Source organism: Fulmarus glacialis, unplaced genomic scaffold (genome assembly GCF_000690835.1).
Source record: "Fulmarus glacialis isolate BGI_N327 unplaced genomic scaffold, ASM69083v1 scaffold10543, whole genome shotgun sequence".
NCBI lineage: Eukaryota > Metazoa > Chordata > Aves > Procellariiformes > Procellariidae > Fulmarus > Fulmarus glacialis.
In genome coordinates this window covers 35,821-54,951 of record NW_009202308.1, presented here as the reverse complement: position 1 = coordinate 54,951, position 19,131 = coordinate 35,821, and the positions used below count along the sequence as shown (strand labels likewise).

At 35.3% G+C, this 19,131-nt stretch overlaps 1 protein-coding gene across 1 annotated transcript in view; it reads left to right on the top strand.

Moving 5' to 3' along the window:
* Nucleotides 1–3,942: 3,942 nt before the first annotated feature.
* Nucleotides 3,943–19,131, top strand: part of LOC104074194 (neurobeachin-like) — a gene marked incomplete at both ends in the record, with an annotated part of 49,225 nt that continues 34,036 nt past the window's right edge. Inside the window, 4 exons of the mRNA XM_009574245.1 lie at nt 3,943–4,043; nt 4,294–4,389; nt 8,126–8,247; nt 18,574–18,700. Coding sequence (XP_009572540.1) covers nt 3,943–4,043; nt 4,294–4,389; nt 8,126–8,247; nt 18,574–18,700 — 446 coding nt within the window. The remainder of the gene's footprint in view (nt 4,044–4,293; nt 4,390–8,125; nt 8,248–18,573; nt 18,701–19,131) is intronic.

Here is a 19,131-nt window from a genome sequence, read left to right as displayed (position 1 = left end):
TAATGATTCTATGATTCTATGATCTGTGAAGGGTACAGGTTTTCTGGGCTTTATTTGGTTTTTTTGGGAGTTGTTTTTTTTGAGGTCATCTCACTTGTTCCTTTGTGAAATGCTGTGTTTAGACCTAGATAAGGTTTAAACAGATAAGACAGGCATAACCCCTGTTTTATGTTCTGACAGCACGCTTTCAGGACCAGTCTAAGTCTGAAGCCACTCTTCTCTGGTTTTATGAAAGTAAGACAATAGCAAATAAATATGTACCCAGTCTTCTGCAGTGAGAAGAACTTGTCTGTCTGTTTAGATGAAGACTATCAGATTCATGAGGCTTCTCAGCACTTTAAATATCTCACTTGTTGAGATTTTGCAGATTCTGTGGTTAAGAATAAAAGCTTAATCACCTTGAAAGTCTTAATTGCAATACAGATGGGATCATTGCCACTTGTATGCCAATTTGCATTCCAGAAGCATCACCTGTCAGAAGTCATCTTTATACTGTGATAATCTGTTATACCCCCCCTATATAAGATAGGGGATGGTCAGCCGTTTTATCAGTGGTTAAGGGGAAAAGATTATTAAAATATTTGCATAGGCGATTGGGACATTTTTTTTTTAACAGCTGCACAGGATCTTCCTTGAGGGATTCACTTCTACAGTTCTCTATTTCCAGGTGATGAGTAGTGAAGCAGATCATCTGCTCTGAAAGACTCTTTGGGATAGTTTGTCTGTAGTACCTTCAGAGAAGTCTGAATGGTGGATGAGAAAGTAGCCTGAACTCGTACAGAGTGGATATGTCTCCTTTGAGCCCCATTTTATTTCCTGCAGTTCTGTTGTGATGCTGTAGGTAATTGTTCTAAAACTGCTGGAACTGAATTCTTAAGCACTGAAACAGTTCCTAGTTTTTAAGCAAAAATGTTAGGTTTTGACTGCTCTGTCATTAATGGGCTGTTAATAAGCATCTCTCTTACAACGGGTTCCATAAGAAAAACTGCAAAATTATCACATTCTGTATTGCCAACCTGTAGAAATTAATTTACTTCACCAACAGAGTTAAAATTCACAATTTCATGGCTGTCTGTTATTAAAAGGTTAACGATGCATGAAGGTAGTTTTCCTGAAGTTGCGTTTCCAATGCTGTTTAATATGTCTTCTAAAGTTAATGCCATACCATTCATTTTGATATATGCTCATTGTTACTTGAAAGACAGGAAGGCTCTTTTACCATTGTTTATTCATATTAAATGACTGAATTAAACTTCAAGGTTTCTGGTTAATTTATAGATCATATATAAACTGCTTAGTATGAAAGTAGTCAGAAGGTGCCAATAACAGAAATAAAATCTCTTGCATTCAGTGCATTTCAGAAATGCATTAAAAATGAGAAACAGTGCCTGTTTTCTCCTTCTGGACTTAATATTATTTTACACAATCTTGTTTCTGAAATGAGATCATAGATACCAGTTATACATGTGATCTTATTTAATATAAAAAAATGAAGTAAACATTAAAAAAATCCAATTGTAGTATGTTTTGTGACCTTTGTCCATTTATAGATGAGTGGATTATTAGGATTTATAAACCAGATGTGGACTGACTCTTTTATATGAGATTTCTAGTAAGTATGAATAAAGTTATGTACTAGAGTACAGTTCTTTTTAAGTCTTGTTATATTGAAACAAGAAAGAAACCTTCTTTAGAGGTGTTTACAGCAATATTTTTAAGTAGCATTAAGCGCTTCGACTTCCACAGATGTTCTTAGCTTTATCTTTACTTGTTATCTAGTGGGCTTCAATCTTTCAGGTCTTTGCTTTAACCAGAATTACATTGTTAGGGAGTTTACATTTATTTCTCTCCATCAATGTTTTATTCATTATTTATAATTATGTATTTCTAATGCATGTGGGTTATCAACATCTTCAGCAGAAATAAGACATTTTCTGTGCCATAAGGTAGTACAGGGCTATAATAGTGAAACAAAGCAGCACATGTTCAGTAATTTTAAAAACCTGCCAATCATTTCTGTGTTTGACTGTATTAATTTACACTTTTGTCATCTATGTTAGAAGATTTTTTTTTAATGATGTTCTGATTTTCACCAAACAACTTTGCTTCTACACAGCACTTTTTCTCTGTAAAGGAAGCAAACTTTGAAGTAGCTTGATCTAAAAAGCAAGCTAAGACTACAAAATAAGAATTGGGAAATTCTTAGCCAAAGATTGGTATTCACTTGTGCTGTTTTCCCTTTCTGGGTTTTCAGTGTGTTACTGTTCTCAATTTCCGATCACGTACAATATGTGCAATCGCTGCCAGCTTCACATTGCAGGCTGGAGACTGTACAGTGAAGGGGGCAGATGCTTGTAGGTAGTAGAGGAGGAGCTGAGTCATAAAATTCACCATCATAAAAGACAAGAGGTTTTAGTTTTCTTAGTTTTATTTTGCTTTCCCTTAAGAAATTCTGTCACAAATATAATGTGGCACTAATTCTAAAGGTAAGATTAAATAAACTCTTCCTTTAAAGAAAGGGGGAAAAAAGTCTATACTTGAACATTAGGAATATATTCAGATCTTACGGTGAAAATAAGTTAGTGTTTTTCTTTCGGCTTTCCTCACATGCAGTTTCACTCACTGAACAGCTTAGTATGTCTCCTGTAAATTAAATGATATTTCATTCTTCACACATGCCTTTTGCTTACTGAGGACCAGAGGTTGGTTTCATAGTGGAATAAGTTAAATAGATACTGATGGTTTTACTCAAACACACATATGTAGGGATTTGCAGAGAGAAAATTTGTTTTAAAACAAAATACCAATGCGAAATGTCCCTGAAAAGGATGGATGTTTTTTAAGGCTACTCTTTGTCAGCACTTGTAAGAGTCATCCTTTCACTAATGAACAAGGAGAACATGTAGTCCTGCAAATAAGATATGAGCTTATTCATGTCTTCTACAAGTTTTATGGGGAGAATTTTCTGATTGTTGAGTAGATTGAAAAAGTTTGTTAATGCTGATTCTATTGTGTCATAGCTTTTTTTCTTGGAAACTCTGTACTTCACTGCTTGATCTATGAATTAAATTTCTTATGCCACATCTGTGAAGATAAACAAATTGTTTCTCCTCCTGCTAGAGGAAGGAGTAATTCTCAGTAGTGCGTTTTATTGCAGAAGAAAGTGTGGAGTATAAGGCAAGGTCCAGCATCCCACATGCTAACAAATTCTTAAAATGAATGTTTTGAAATAAAGATCCAAGCACTAGCAATAATTTTAAACCTGATATTCTCTGAAAGGCAGGCTATGTAATGCTATTACTTTAAAAGTTTATGGGTTTTGAGATGTTTAAATGAAAGCTGTATTACATAAATTTGTTAGCAATTTTGATCACTTCTTTTTATTGTGGTCTTTTATTGTTTTCTCACTATGATTTTTTTGATTTTTTTTGTGGTTTTTTTTTTGTTTGTTTTTTTCCCCTGGCCTTTTATTCTGGTAAAAATTGGAAGCATTATCACTGTAGCAAAACTGTGGGAACCATATAAATTCTTAGAATAATGTGCTGTGCTTAAGTTAAAGAATAATGTCAAGCATCTTTTAGGTCAGAAATTTTTGAAAAATATTAACTTCAGAGAAATGAAGAAGCTGTTATCCCTTTTGGGAGCAAGAAAGAAGTTCATAATGTATGATGAGTGTTGTGAAATGGAAAGAATTAATTCTTCATAAATTTAATGGATGCTTTGTTCAAAGTGTGACGCAAAATCTAAAACTGCATATGTAAATTTATTTCTAAAATACCTAAAACAATGAGAATATGAAATCCTTTGTAAAATATTTAAGGCAATTTAAGTTTGATTTTTAGAATTTGTGAATACACTTACTTTTAAAGGTATTAACTTTTTCAGCTTTTTTGTCAAAACAGTGAAATTCAGAGTTCAGAATAACTTTATTTTCCTTTGAAGATCTTCTAGTTGATATGTTGGGGGTTCTTGCCAGCTACAGCATCACTGTCAAAGAGTTGAAGCTTTTGTTCAGCATGCTTCGAGGCGAAAATGGAATCTGGGTAAGCTGTGATCAGATAAAGCATTGTCATTCCATCAGAGCCTGAAGTTAACATAAATTGTCTCCTGGGACATATAAACTTGAATTTTTTTTTTTTTTTATGTTGATTGAACATATGTTTATGAAGTATTTTTGCTAACTACTTTAGAGTTAATTTGCTGTGTTTTTTGAAAACTGTCCAGTTTCCGTTGTAGCCTAGAGAGTACAAAAATGGTTGTATTGACTTTTGTGCAATTTTCTTGTTTTCCCAGCCAAGACATGCGGTTAAACTATTATCAGTCCTTAATCAGATGCCACAGAGACATGGGCCTGATACCTTTTTCAACTTCCCAGGCTGTAGTGCTGCAGTAAGTTTTCAACCAAAATACTACAACTTGAGGAATAAATAAATTGCTCCTCATTTGCATTTCCTTTAATTTGGTTTTGGAAATTCTTGAAAAGGAAACAAGAGGGGAAATACATGCTTGAGTAGTGTAGACCTTGCCTTCCATAGGTTTGCAAGGTAGTTGCAGTGTTGAGAAGTTGCACTTGTGAAGATGGAATGTCAAATAGCAGATTTTTTTCTGGGGAAGTTATCAGAAAGGTGAAAACTGAAAATTCCAAAGAACAGTGTTATTTTATTTGAATAATTTAATTGATATTATATAAAGCACAGCTTGTCCATGTCATCACGGTTTACAGTGACAGCTTAGTCATAAATTTTATTGTATCTTTTTCTTTTTGTCTGAACTCCATCAGCTGTTTTCTTTCCCTCAAGGCAGTGATTTAAATGCAGTCTTCTTTTGGCTTTACTTTTTGAGATAACTTATGACAATGAAATTGTATTGCTTTCTAAACCTTCTCAAATAGATATTCTCTCTTCCATTCACTGCATGTATGTTCAGAAAAACCTACAAATAAATTCAAATATTGTATAAAGATTTATAAATATGATTATTAAGGCAGTAAATACAAATGCTTAAAAATGAGAAATCCAGATCTGAGGTTCAGTTCCATTCTGGTATGGAATAGTATATGCTCATGGCAGAACTTGGAATCTTTTAAGGGGAAATAATCCTGAGATCCCTGTCTTTTCATGTCAGTGCATGAAGGGCAGTAGGAGCTTCTTTTGGGCTGTTCTACTTGTATTTCCTCAATAGCACGGATAGTTTTCTTCAAGCATAAACAACCACCTCCTGTTCTTTGTGAATACAGCTGTCGGTGTGGCAGATTGCATCAGGGAAATGAACTGGCTGAAAATCACTGGTTTTCACCTGGGTTATTTTTGGCTAGATCACTTCCTTGATCTTGTTTGATATTCAGCTGCACAAACAGATGTGTCAGCAAAATGCATAGGGGTGGATTGTGTAAGGAATTAATTACTGAGTTTTGAAAGAGAGAGTTTAATTTGCTACTGCTAAATTAAAACCACAGTTAACTTCTCCTAAAAGTACATGCAGCAGCAAGACAGCTGTTGCAGAATATGACTGTCTACAATGACACATACTGCTTTGACATTTCTGGGCTTCAGAGGCAAACCCCGATGAAATGTCTCTCTTAAATTCAATTTTGTATCAGAGTTTCAAAAAAAGGTTTGCAGGGGAAGTATTTCAAGTGTCCAAAGAGGTGCATCAATTACAGGAGCATAAAGTTTCTTGACTGAAATGGACAATAGGCATTTCTCTTTCCTTGGATAGGATCTTGTTTCACATACCACTCATCATTGACTGCGTAAATCAAGAAATACGAGTGTCAGATTTATGTTTCTTGAGCAGTGCATGTTGGATTACACTATGATGTTCTGGAGAGGAGTCATCCTCTGAAGTGGACCAAGGGCGATTACTTATAAAATGACCCAAACAACGAAGCACTTAATTAGAAGAAAGAGACTGGATAGGACCTAGTTTACTAGCACTGAGTTCAGGTTTGCAGGTATGATGCACAGTGATGACATCAGACAGAGAAACAGCATGTTTACTTGGCATGATAAATATCAGATTGGCCCTCTGTAAAGTTGGGTGTTGTATAACCAAGACTTCAGTGGTAGTATGAAAGAGCTAAGGGTCTACTGAACCAGTCTGCTGATCTGCTGGTGAGAGCTGCTTCACTATCCCAACTGAAGGGCTCTTCCCAGTACTGTGTACTCTGCCAGTCTGTATAAGTAGCACATTAGTCACTCCATTAGGAGGACACCTTGTGGTGGCGGTACTATACCCGGGTGTTGTTCCTCTTTGTCATCAAGCAGCTTTTTCCCTTTTTCAGGCAGGGAACTCCCTCTCAGGAGGCAGGAGTGATATGCCAGAGGAGTTCCTTGAAATGTTTTGTACTGAGCAGTTAGTACCAGGCTAGCAGCAGAATTGGTGTTATTTCTTGTGTCTAGTCAAATACTAGCATAATCTGAGCACATTGCTGTATCTAATTATAACATTTACAGTGAGTTCCCTATCATTCTTAATTACCTATTTCTCTGCTCTTAAAACTCTTTCAGCAATTGCCTTTCATATAAAAATAATGAAAAGTCAGTCTCACTCTGTATCATTTTTTTACGTACTTTACTACATTGGCATAGAATCCTAGTGTGGTTATTGTGACTCTATTGCCCAGAGACTAATGTCCATTCTTATTTTAAGCAATGATGAGTTTGCTACAATTCTTTGTAGTCTTCGGTATGAATCAGGGTAGTACAAGATTTGAGAACTCCTGAAAATTTCCAACTGTGACTCATAAGTAGCCCACAGAATCACAGAAAGGTTGAGGTTGGAAGGGATCTCGGCCAACCCCCCCTATGCTGAAGCAGGGCCACCTAGAGCAGGCTGCCCAGGATCGTGTCCAGATGGCTTTTGAACATCTGCAAGGATGGAGACTTCACAACCTCTCTGGGCAACCTGTGCCAGTGCTCAGTCAGTATCACTGATAGCTTTGATAAGAACACAATACCATCAGTGCAAGGATTAATTAACTAGTCTTTGTTATTATAAAGTGTAGTAAAAGTTTAAATTATCTTACTGAAACTGAAAAATATCAATTAAATACCCTTAGAAATAACATGCTATTGTTATATATAAAATATTTTCTTCTGCTTTGCATTCATATACAACTTATTTCAAGAAGTAGTATTAAAGGCTCTTATTCCTTAACTACTTTTGTGTAAAATATTTTATATTTTGTCTGATGGAGGGAGAAAGAATTTGTTGTAATTAGTGCCTACTACAGTAATCTCTAGGTTATTACAAACACTTAATTTTTTTATTTTTTTAAATTACTTCATTTTGTGTATAGTTCTCATACTGAGGGGAAAAAATGTTTTATCTTTTAGTGGTATCATAGAAAACACTTACTTTTAAGTGACCTCTGAAGTTCATCTTATCTGATTTCCTCCCTAAAGAGTGCCTAACTTCAAAGTTAGATCAGGTATTCAGGGCCTTGCCCGGGGATGAAAAGTTCTCTGAAACCTCTTCATCAGTCAGCCCATAAAAATAAAATATTGAAAAATCAAATTTCTTCCCAGGCCATACCTTACTGTTAATGTATTTAACTGAGAATGGGGGTAAAATTTTCAGTCTCTTACCTTACTAAGTGTTCATAGGAAAAAAAAATGATAGTACTCTTACATCTCAGAGAACAACCTTTTTTACACTGTACTTTTAACAGTGAATCTCTATTGTACTATCTGTTGAGATTAATTTGATCTTAATGTTTAAGTCTGTTGATGAGATGAATACTTACTGAAAGCTGAATATATAGTTTAATTCTGCAGAAGTAATTTTTCTATTTTTTTCTCTTAATATTGCCCATTCAGAAATTTAATTTCATGTAGAATTATTGGTAGAATTTGTGTAGTTAAAAATTAATAAATTTTAAAATAAATGGAAAACTAATGCATTTATTCAAAAGCACTATTTGAAGGGTGGTTTTTTTTTATATTCTTCTTTAATATTTGAAAGTTAAAGCAGATCTGCAGATCTAGAATGACAGGAAAGAATGACTTGAAAGAATGACTTTAGAAAAGCATTACGTTTAGCAATACTTTTCAGAAAATTCATTATTGACTTGCTGTTTCCTTTTTCTTTTTTCTTTTTTTTTTTTTTTTTTTTTTTCTTCCAGGCAATTGCATTGCCTCCTATTGCTAAGTGGCCTTATCAAAATGGGTTTACTCTTAACACCTGGTTTCGTATGGATCCGCTAAACAATATCAATGTAGATAAGGATAAACCCTATCTCTATTGGTAAGTAACTTATGACGCTGCAGTTACAGTTTGTTTTGGCTTCCTAATAACAGTTAATCTTTCTCATTGTTTTTAGTTTCTGACATGCTTTTTTCCCCCCAAATATCTACAGATTTTAATGGCTGCTTACTGTATGCAAACTCTTAAAAGTCATCTATCCTTTTTGATTTGCAATTTATAAATCCGTGGATGCAAGACATGTGCCTTGTAGATAAACCATAAAATCTAGTGTAGTGGTTTCTTTAGGAATTTTAAAATGTATGATTTTTAGAGCTGTAAACTGAGAATGTTGTCATATTTTCTGTTTGGTGTTTAAGATTCTTGGCTGATGTCAGTACTAAAAAACAAATCTGTTCTACTCAGAATGCACTGTTTGCACATTAGCTACAGGTAATAGAAAGTAGATCTGTGAATGTAAAAATGGCTCACTGATCACCTGTTCCCAAAAATGGAAGCTATATTTCATAATACGTTAATTGCAGGAGAGACAATTTTAGTTTACTTAGGTTTGCTGTTGTGATAAAAATAGAAACAATAGTTACATCCTTAATAAAGTCCTCTGATATTTAGAAATTATGCTATAATAGTAAAAATGTTTATTCTATTGGTCAATCATGAAAAAAGTTTTTTCACTTCAGAAATCAATTATATATCTGATTAAGTATGGTTGTCTTAGCTAAAGAAAAAATGGAATGAGGAAAATAAGGAACCCTCTGTTGCATCAGAACATGCTGGCATTTTCTTCAGCACTTCTTCATTCTTTATGTGTTTGCTATTTAGTACGCTTACCTTTTCTCATATTCTTAAAGACTGTATATCAGCTGTGCAGACAGATGAGGATTGGACTATCTAGAGTTGATCTTGATCTATCAAGATCTATCAAGTTTTATCAGCTCAGGAAAGCAGGAGTAGCACAGGGAGGAAAGTAACCAAAAGTAATGTTTCTCACTTTATAGTCATTCCAGGTAGTCTAAAGAGCAGAAGTTTTTAGTAGTCAGCTGAGGAGAGGACCAGTAGATGTGGTCTCAGGAAGGTACTTGTACATAAAAATCTTACTGTGCTTTTACTTGGAAAACCAAAATAATTCATATTTTTTATGGAACAAATATCTGATTAAAAATAATTTAGGTTTATTCTGAAGAAAAAATGTTAATACATTTTCTCTAAATTACGATCTGTTTTTCCATGTGTCCGTTTTCTGCTAAGTGCCATAGTTATTTTACCATGGAGATTTTTTCAAGCTGTTGGCTATAGCAGTGTTTACTATTATGATCTTTTTTTTTTTTTTTCAGTCTGTCAAGGACAATAACGAATGCAATTATAAGATTGAACATGCATACAGGAATTTAACATGAACATTTGTTTCTCATCCAGAATTTACGTTTCAGAATTGGCAGCTTTAGGTGGTGTATTTGATTTGAGAATTTGTTACTGCCTCAGAACAGGAAAAGCATACTCCAAAGTTGCGCAGCCCATGATAAATGCTGCTTTTCTTATGGTTAATAGTGTAGAAAGACCTTTAGTGAGGAATATGATTCCTTCCAATTCCGATATAATGCGGAAGCAGCAATGGCAGGTTAGAATAACTTCAGATATTTGATTATTTGGTTTTTTATACCTTTATTTTGCCATGATGTAGTTCTGACTTTTATTATGATGTGATTAAAATTCTTATTGAATTCCAAGATTTTTGAGCATGCTTTTTAATATATTTTTTGCTCTGAAATAGTTTAAAATCCTCTGTGTGTTAAGCTTTCCTGAATATTTACAGATACTTCATATTTGTCTGTGCCAGAGGGAATTTACTTCTGGTTCCATTTTTAAGTATATTGATTTAGACCTTTTCTCTAGCCTGTATTCACTTTGCTACAAAGAAGTGGTATAGCTTAGAATAATTGCCACGTATACTCAGACATCTGTCTTTAATAAACAGATTTTTCCTTGATTAGAGTGTTTGTTTTTGAACATGTCAATGAATAAACCCCACAAAGCTGCCCTTTGAGTTATCAAAGAAACCTGAATTTCTTCCTTCAAAAGAATTCTAGGTCTCACCTTAACATTATACTCTCAAGAATATTTTTTTAATTAACATACTTCTTATTAGCTACAACCATAACATTTCCATGTTTGCTTAAAAAAGTCCACTGACAGTATGATTTACCTATAGTAAGTAATTTAATATAATATCTTTTAGATTGATTAGAATAAAGAGTCTAGCAGACTAAGAAAACTTTTTTTTTCTATGTGTTTATCTTTCTCCCTGGTTGATGTGTGCTTTTCTTTGTTTTCATGTTTTTACTGTTTTCATAACCCAGAACATACCAAAATAATGTCTTCTATATTTTGTTGTTGCAGCTTGGAAACCTAGAGAGAAAGTATAGCCCCAAAACATATTGAGTTTCAACTCTCTTATTGTAGTGCATAAAGGATAACCTCTCTAGTAAGCATAGGTATTTTGCTGCATGCACAGACTCTACAAGTAATCTTTGGGTGTATCCGTGCTGAATGAATGACTCGTTATCTCACACATACACATTGCACGCACAAATCTTTAATTATAGTTCAGTGTCTCACTTTCTTACGTTACCTCTTGTTATGGAATATATGTAAAAGGAGAGTATTTATCAAGAGTGGGAAATAAAACTTCTGCGACTAACAAGATGGAACTTCGCAAGTGCTTCATATGAGCCACCGAAAGAAGTCAGTCTTACAGAAATCAAATGCCAAAATTGAGTCTGTGTAAATGTAATGTGCATGTAATACACTTAAGAAACTGAATATGCCAATCTCAGAAGGAAATTAGGAACAATGCAAATACTTGTCATTTTTATATAGTGGCTTAAACCAAGCCATAATTAGTAATTAAAAACAGAAAAAATATTCAAACTAAATCATCCATCTAAACTTCTTTATACAAATTTTAGACTTTGCCACATGAAAGGTTGAGTCACACACAACCACCACCAAGAGGAAGATATCAAAGCAAAGATTTGTTTTCTTTCAATGTGCTTTTTGGGCATGTAATACCTTTTTCTGTTTAACTAGGTGAAAAATGTCGTATAAATTAACTCTTTCTTCATAGTTTCTTCTTAAAAGTCATCCATCTTTTAAACAATCTTTATTTTAAAAGCAGTAATGTAGTAGCATGCACAACTTCAAAGAACATGAGCCGGCAGTGTGCCCAGGTGGCCAAGAAGGCCAATGGCATCCTGGCCTGTATCAGAAATAGCGTGGCCAGCAGGAGTAGGGAGGTGGTCGTGCCCCTGTACTCGGCCCTGGTGAGGCCGCACCTCGAATCCTGTGTTCCGTTTTGGGCCCCTCACTACAAGAAGGACATGGAGGTGCTGGAGCGTGTCCAGAGAAGGGCAACGAAGCTGGTGAAGGGTCTAGAGAACAAGTCTTATGAGGAGCAACTGAGGGAACTGGGGCTGTTTAGCCTGGAGAAGAGGAGGCTGAGGCGAGACCTCATCGCGCTCTACAACTACCTGAAAGGAGGTTGACGCGAGGTGGGGGTTGGTCTCTTCTCCCAAGTAACAAGCGATAGGACGAGAGGAAATGGCCTCAAGTTGCGCCAAGGGAGGTTTAGACTGGACATCAGGAAAAACTTCTTTACTGAAAGAGTGGTCAGGCCTTGGAACAGGCTGCCCAGGGAAGGGGGTGAGGCGCCATCCCTGGAAGCATTTAAAAGACGTGTAGATGAGGCGCTTAGGGACATGGTTTAGTGGGCATGGTAGTGTTGGGTTGACGGTTGGACTTGATGATCTTAGAGGTCTTTTCCAACCTTTATGATTCTATGATTCTATGAAGACTCTGGTTTGAAGCAGAGGTTCTGAAAGCAACGTCAGCCAGAACAGGTTCCTCAGGACCTTCTCCAGTCAGGTTTTTGAATATCTTCACAAATGGAGACATTGCAACCTCACCGGGAAACCTGTACCAGTCTTTGACCACCCTCACAATGAAAAAGTTTATCAGTTTCAATTTGTGTCCATTGCATCTTGTCCTTTCAGTGGATATCACTGAGAAGTCTCTGTCTCAGTCGTCTTTACTCCCCACCCATCAGGTTTTTATACATGTCTTCTCTTCTCCAGGCTAAACAGTCCTGCATCTCAGCCTCTTCTCACATGTCCAGAGGCTTTGACCATTCAGACCTTTGCTGGACTCAGTCTGGTATGTCCATGTCTTTCTTGTACTGTGCATTCCAGAACTGGACACAATACTCCAGATGTGGTCTCTGCAATGTTGAGGACAGGGGAAGGATCACCTCCCTCAGCCTGCTGGCATTGCTTTCCCTAATGCAGCCCAGGATACCATTGGCTGCCTTTGCCACGAGGGCGCATTAGTGGCTCATGGTGAACTTACTGTCCATCCAGACCACGAGGTCCCTTTCTGCAAAGCTGATTTCCAGCTGGTCAGTACCCAGCATATACTGGTGCTTGGGGCAGTTCCTCCTCAGGGGTAGGACTTTGCACTTCCCTCTTCATGAGATTCTTGTTGGCCTGTTTCTCCAACCTGCTATGGTCCCTCTGAATGACTGCACACTTATCTGGTGTATCAGCCCTTCTTCCAATTTTGTATCATCTGTAAACTTGCTAAAGGTGCACTCTGTCTCACCATTCGGGTTATTAAGGAAGAAGAAGAACAGGCTTGGACCCAGTATTGACCCCTGGGGTACTCCAATAGTAACTGGCCTCCCACTGGGCTCATACCACTGATGACGATGCTTTTAGTTCAGCAGTTCAGTTAGTTTTCAGACCACCTCACCGTCCACTTATGTAGCTCATTCTTCATTAGTTTGTCATTGAGGTTATTACAGTGTTGAAAGGTCTTGCTAGAAAGTCGGTTTAAACATCCACAACTTTCCTCTCCATCCTCCAAGCCAGTCATCTCATTGTAGAAGGCTATCAGTTTGATTGAGGATGATTTCCAATTTGTAAATCCATCCTGAGTGTTCCCAATCACCTTCTTAGGTATGATCCAGACTTTAAGTGAGTGCAGAAGGAGGTGGCCAGAAGCCTTTCTGGTGGGAGAGAGCCATTACATCAGCTTGACCATGATGTGAAAACTAGTGCTTAAAAATGGAGAAGGGAAGCAAAGAAATGCTTTCACATTTGCCAGATGTGAGGGAAAACTGCTACTGTTCTGTGATTAGCTAAACGCTAAGTGCTGCTTCAAGAACTGTAAGCCAATTTTTGTTGTTTTTTTTTTAAATAATTTTAATTATCTCTGAGGATGATGTCAGGCAGCTGCTGAGTGACAGTCTATTAATACTGGTGTATTGGAACAGTATTGTAGCTTTCTTACCAATTACAAAATGAGTGTGACAATCCTGGAAGAAAATTAGAAGTCTTTGACATTTGCATGGATGATAAATAACAATAAGGAGAAACCTTTATTGCAGAGCAGTCAGATTCAAATGGTAAGATTCAGAATTCTATAGCACAAATTTTAGTATAAGCAAACCAATGCCATATACTTAGCAGTGAATAATGGGTGCCATGCTTACAGAACTAGTAGTTATGTATTAGAAAGCAGTAATTACAGAAGATGTTAAGGGTTATTGTAGGTAACCAACTGACCGTAAACTGCTTTTTCATTGCTATAGCTGAAAGAGCTAATGTTATCTTTTCAAGGATAGTCTGAACAAACAGAGAAGAGAGTAAAGGTGATGTGATCACTTCCTGAAATCTTGGCACAAGCATTACTGGAATACCATTTACAGTTAAGAATTGCTACTTCTTTTAAGAGACCATGGAAAAAATTGGTATTATTCGGAGAACACTCTGGAGTGAACTGTGCTCTGGAAAACACATTTTATAACAAACCCTTCCAAGAAAAAAAAAAAGAAGTCATGAAATTAAGGGTGCTCTTGACTTCTGTTTTCAGAGTTTATGCAAAATCAGATGCTGATGGATTGTTTAATCTGACATCCAGTGGGTAGACAGCGAAATAGGAAAATTCAAAGTTTTAGACACACAATACTATGGTCACTTTAACTATCACAATTATAATAAGATACAGTATAATAATGATAATAATCACAGTTTAATAGGTTGTTGGAAATGTTTCCTCAAAAATGAGGTGTAGATTCTTTGACAAAATTTAGGAATTTAGGGCTAACCTTAAGTGTGCTCAACTGGGAAGTCTCCATCCTCTAAATCTCTATACTTGTTTCTGCTAAAAAAGGAGATGGGGTAACATTACTTCTGAGTAAGGCCTGGAATTAGATAAAATCAATCCAGATATTAAGATTGTTCATTTGGTGTTTTTTTTCTGTTTTGTTTTGGGTTTTTTTGTTTGTTGTTGTGTTGTTGTTTTTTTTTTAAAAAGAGATGTTTTCTTTCAAATTGTGTATTGGTCTCTGTAAAAGAATTAGAGGGTGAACTGTGGCTGGATTTTCATAATTGTTGCTTTTTGTCCTTAAAACATCCAAGTGCTTCCACAACCATTTGATGGAAGAATGGCTAAAACTTCTTAAAGAGTGTTCTACATTTTAGTTTTACTGATGTAGGGACAAGGAAAAAAAAAGGAAAAAAAAAAAAAAGCAAAGCAAGCCATCTAGACTTTTCAGTCCTCCTCTAGAGCTAATAATAATAGAGATAATGCAAAACAGTTGCAAAAGCACATAATGGAATTCCAAAGTTAGTAGAAAAGAAACCGTTCTGTTTTTTTTTTTTTCTTCAGGCAAGAATGAATTAATGTTTTCTTAATCTCAGTACTATGATCATATGTTAAATTGCTCGTAAAATCCTAAGCTAAAGACACTGGACTCACTAAACAGTTTCACCAGTTGATGGAAGAATGCTTACCTGCTATTGAAGTATAATAACATCCAGTAGCTGCTTTGAGAAATTGGCTGAAATGAAACATAACTATAAGGGTTTTATGAACGATCTGTAGTAAAATTGTATACCAGCTGCTATGGGAGGTAATTAAAGGCTCATAAAACCATATGGGTCTTGACAGTACTGCTCTTGTTGTCTCTCTGCATTTCTTCTTTAGATGTGACAAGTTCTACATGTGTAGGTAATTGGTAAGAGAATTTCTGTGCAGTATCCTAGAGACCAGTCCTAGCCTACTTTGTCTTTGGCAAGAAATAAAATACGAAGATTAACATAATCTGTGTATTATAATGTTGAGGTAAACAGAGAACATATTTGAGTTCTCAGTTTCTCAACTACTGTTGTATTAGAATGCGAATTCATTTGGGCAAAACCAAGTAAAATCTTGGCTAAGCTTCATGTTTAGAAAATCGTTCATTCTATTCCAAGATGAAGAGAAGAGTCCTGCTAAGAAATTAGCTATTTTTTTGTTGTTTCATTCCTTTCTTGTCTTCATATGCTGAACTCCAGGAAGTTATACATGTAAGGACAATTCAATGTTTAAAATTTCAGGAACAGTCCAGTTTGACCATAATGGTGACCAAATCAGCCCAGTAACTGGGGGGATTAGGAAAGGGAAAAAATTTAAAGGTATAGACATTTCTTCAAGAGCCATTCTTTTTTTTTTTTTTTTTTAATAGAGTGTTCTCAGTGTATAACAAAATGCTTACTAGCTCCTGTTCAAAGTAGTAGAATGCCTTTTACACAATTCTAATAATATTTTATCAGGTAAAAAACGTGATGGTATTTACAATGATCGGCTGTTGGTAATTTAAAAAAAAATATTTTATTTGACATCTCTAATCAGATAATACTACACCATATATCAGAATGTAGTGAATCTGTGTATTTTTTTTCAATATCCTTCAGAATAGGATTCTGTTAGCCAAAACCATTTTAGCTTGTAGAGATGACTTATGTTGCTGAGAAACAAATTTGGCATTGTGAGAGATGCAATTACCTGGTGAAAAGTTCTTTGAATGGCATAAAGCCCCAAGGAGGTAAATTGAAGTCTCAAACTAGTCCACAACACATTCAGCTGTTCTTATTGTAAAAGCTGTATTTTAAGGTTTTTAACTTTCATGTTAGTGTATAAAATTCAGTATTGTGGTCGTGCAGGATAATGCAGGTTAAATATGTATATGAGTAATATTCTTCCATAAGGATGTTCACTGTTCTTTTTGTTGTGGGGTATAGCTGCCTATGATGTCATTGTGGAAGCCAGATCATTAAATAACCATGGTAAATATTAACCATATTAACCGTGTTAAATAAATTAACCATGTTAAAAATAGTTTTCAAAAGACACAGGGGAATGGCAGTGTTATAAATTGTCTTCACTGTTGAGGTCAGTGGTGATGGACAGTATGTAATTTTTCTCTTCATTCTTAGATTACATTTTAGGTTTATTTAGAGAAGGTTTTTTAGGTTTATTAAGAAGAGTGCCTTTTTTTTGCAAGGAGGTCTGTATGGAAGCCTGTACAAAAGGCTGTGGTGGGGAATAATGCTCCTTTCCAGTGCAGCAGCTTGAGGGGAGAGAGAATTGTGTATGATGTATAGAGGCAGATAGAAGAATGAGGAAACTACAGCCTGAATTTGGGAATATAAAGCATCTGCAGCACCTTAACAAATTGCTAAAGGGAAAGCGCAAACCAAGGCATGCCTCAAGGCCAACAGAACCACCTTGATGATCAGCGATCATGAGGCATAGTATGCTGCAACTCATAAGATGACTGAAATCAAGACTGGAAGTAGGGGCCTTTGTGCAAGGACCCATTAGGGTGGAGAAGAGTCATCTATAGATGTTATTACTCCTGTTCTGTTTAGCCTGATCACTCTGTTTTTCGCATTTAATAGAAGTATTCTAATTAATTACAACAAAAGTGGCTTTCCAGAATTTGAGAATTTGAATGTCTCTTTTTGACTTGCTTTAAAAATTCCCTCATAGGAGACGAACATCTAAGCTCTGGCCACCTCATGGTCTAGTCACACCACCTATGTTGTAATGCATTTATTTTTTTCAGAAGGTCGTGGTTTATCAGCTGTATTTTTGACAGTGAGGAAAGAGGAAATCTGATTCTCTCTTTCATTAATGTACGCATATAGATTTAACTGTAGGTTTCTGAAGATGGAATTAGGTCTATAACTGCAATTTTTCTGCATATTAAAATCAAGATTGTGTAGTAGGGTAGACGAAGGATGTAGAATTTCAGCAGCTATTAAGAGAGATGAAATCTGAACTTAGTATTTGCATATGCCTTTCACCTCTTCATGTTACTATGAAAAACTTAGTAAAAGTGTTTGATGAAAATGTTACAACAATGAAACCATTTAAAACATCATTATTGTAATAATATGAAATTATTTTATAATTTGCCTACATTAAGGAAATGAGAAAGTGTTAATCAGTGGGCTACGGAGTACATACAAATGTTCAGAATTAGTAATGTCTTTTTTTCTTATACTTGCAAAGCTTCATTTCAGAATTTATGGATGAAGTTCACCATTTAGACCTTGTATTTCAGCCATTGGTTATTTTTATAACCTGATTGCTAACAAGTTAAAAAAAAAAAAAAAAAAAAGACTAAAAGCTGTATAAACTCTGCTCCATATTAATGATAGCAGACTTCTCTTTATTGTACTTAGCTTTTCAGAAGGGAGTGACATAGCTGTAGATATGGACTTACCTTTTTAAAAATGCTCTGTGTAATGTCATTCATGAATTTCCACCAGCTACCTTTGCAAAATATTTTTTAAGAAGTCCAGTATTTCTCTTTACAATGCTTTTCATTTCAAATGTAAGTAGAGAAATGTATGAGCTTTCTGCATTATCTGTCTTTATGATATTTGTCACAAGAAAGCTGGAAACCCTTACTAAACTTACTTTGTTAAAATTGTAGTCCTTTATCAATTTGACAAATGAAAATAAATCCACAACTCAGATGATTAAAACTTCATAGATCATTAGTCTAACTAAATCCTGTCTTGAAAAAGAAATACTTCTTTGCATAGTAATTACCTTGAATCCAAATTTGTATGTTATTCTGGCCACATTGTTCTTCGAACCCCATAAAATTGCAAGGCATCTCACATTTGTTCTGTGATGGGTTTTTCTTTATAACTTAAATCAGATGTGTTATTTTAAATTATGATGAATTAGGAAACTGAGGGAAAAACCTGATAGATACAGTATTTACCATCTTGTATTTTTGTAAAGAAAAAAAAAAAGTACTGATTTTTAGAATGTAGCCTGGAATCAAGTAAGTGATGAAGGTTAGTAGCTCCCCCCAAAGAAATGGTGGGGAGAGAAGATATAAAGGAAATTAAGTTCACCATTCTAGGCACTAATTTCTTTTCTTTCTCATGGCAATTTAAAGTAATATTTGGACCTTTTTATTATACAATAATTCTCCTTTTTCCAGTTTCATTAATATTTATTTCTTTTCAGTTTCCGCACTAGCAAAGGTGTTGGGTATTCTGCTCATTTTGTTGGCAACTGCTTAATAGTTACATCATTGAAGTCAAAAGGCAAAGGTTTCCAGCACTGTGTGAAGTATGACTTTCAGCCACGCAAGGTAAGCAAAGTGGTATTTACAATAAAGAATAACATTGAAAATGTGACAAAGTGCTTCTGGGAAGAAGGGCTAAAATCCCTTTAGTCCCATAGTGTTACTAATAATTTCTTATTTATAAGTAGCTTCTCTGATGGTCATGCAAAGTTTTATGTCAGTTACACACCAGAATCAATTCAAGAAAAATGTAATGATTTATAAAGTAACACTTCTATAGTCAACTTGTTTTTAAAAATACTGCTTAATTAGCTTCAGATGGAGAAGAATTTTATTTTTAAAAGATCGTCACTCTATTTCTGAACATTCTGTATTTGGTAATTTTGGTGCCAATGTCTGGATCAATTTTGCTGGCAATGCTAGAGTTTCATTATCTTTTGCTGGGGGATATAAGGCTCTGAAATTTCTACATCGGTGGTGTTTTGGGATTTCTCATT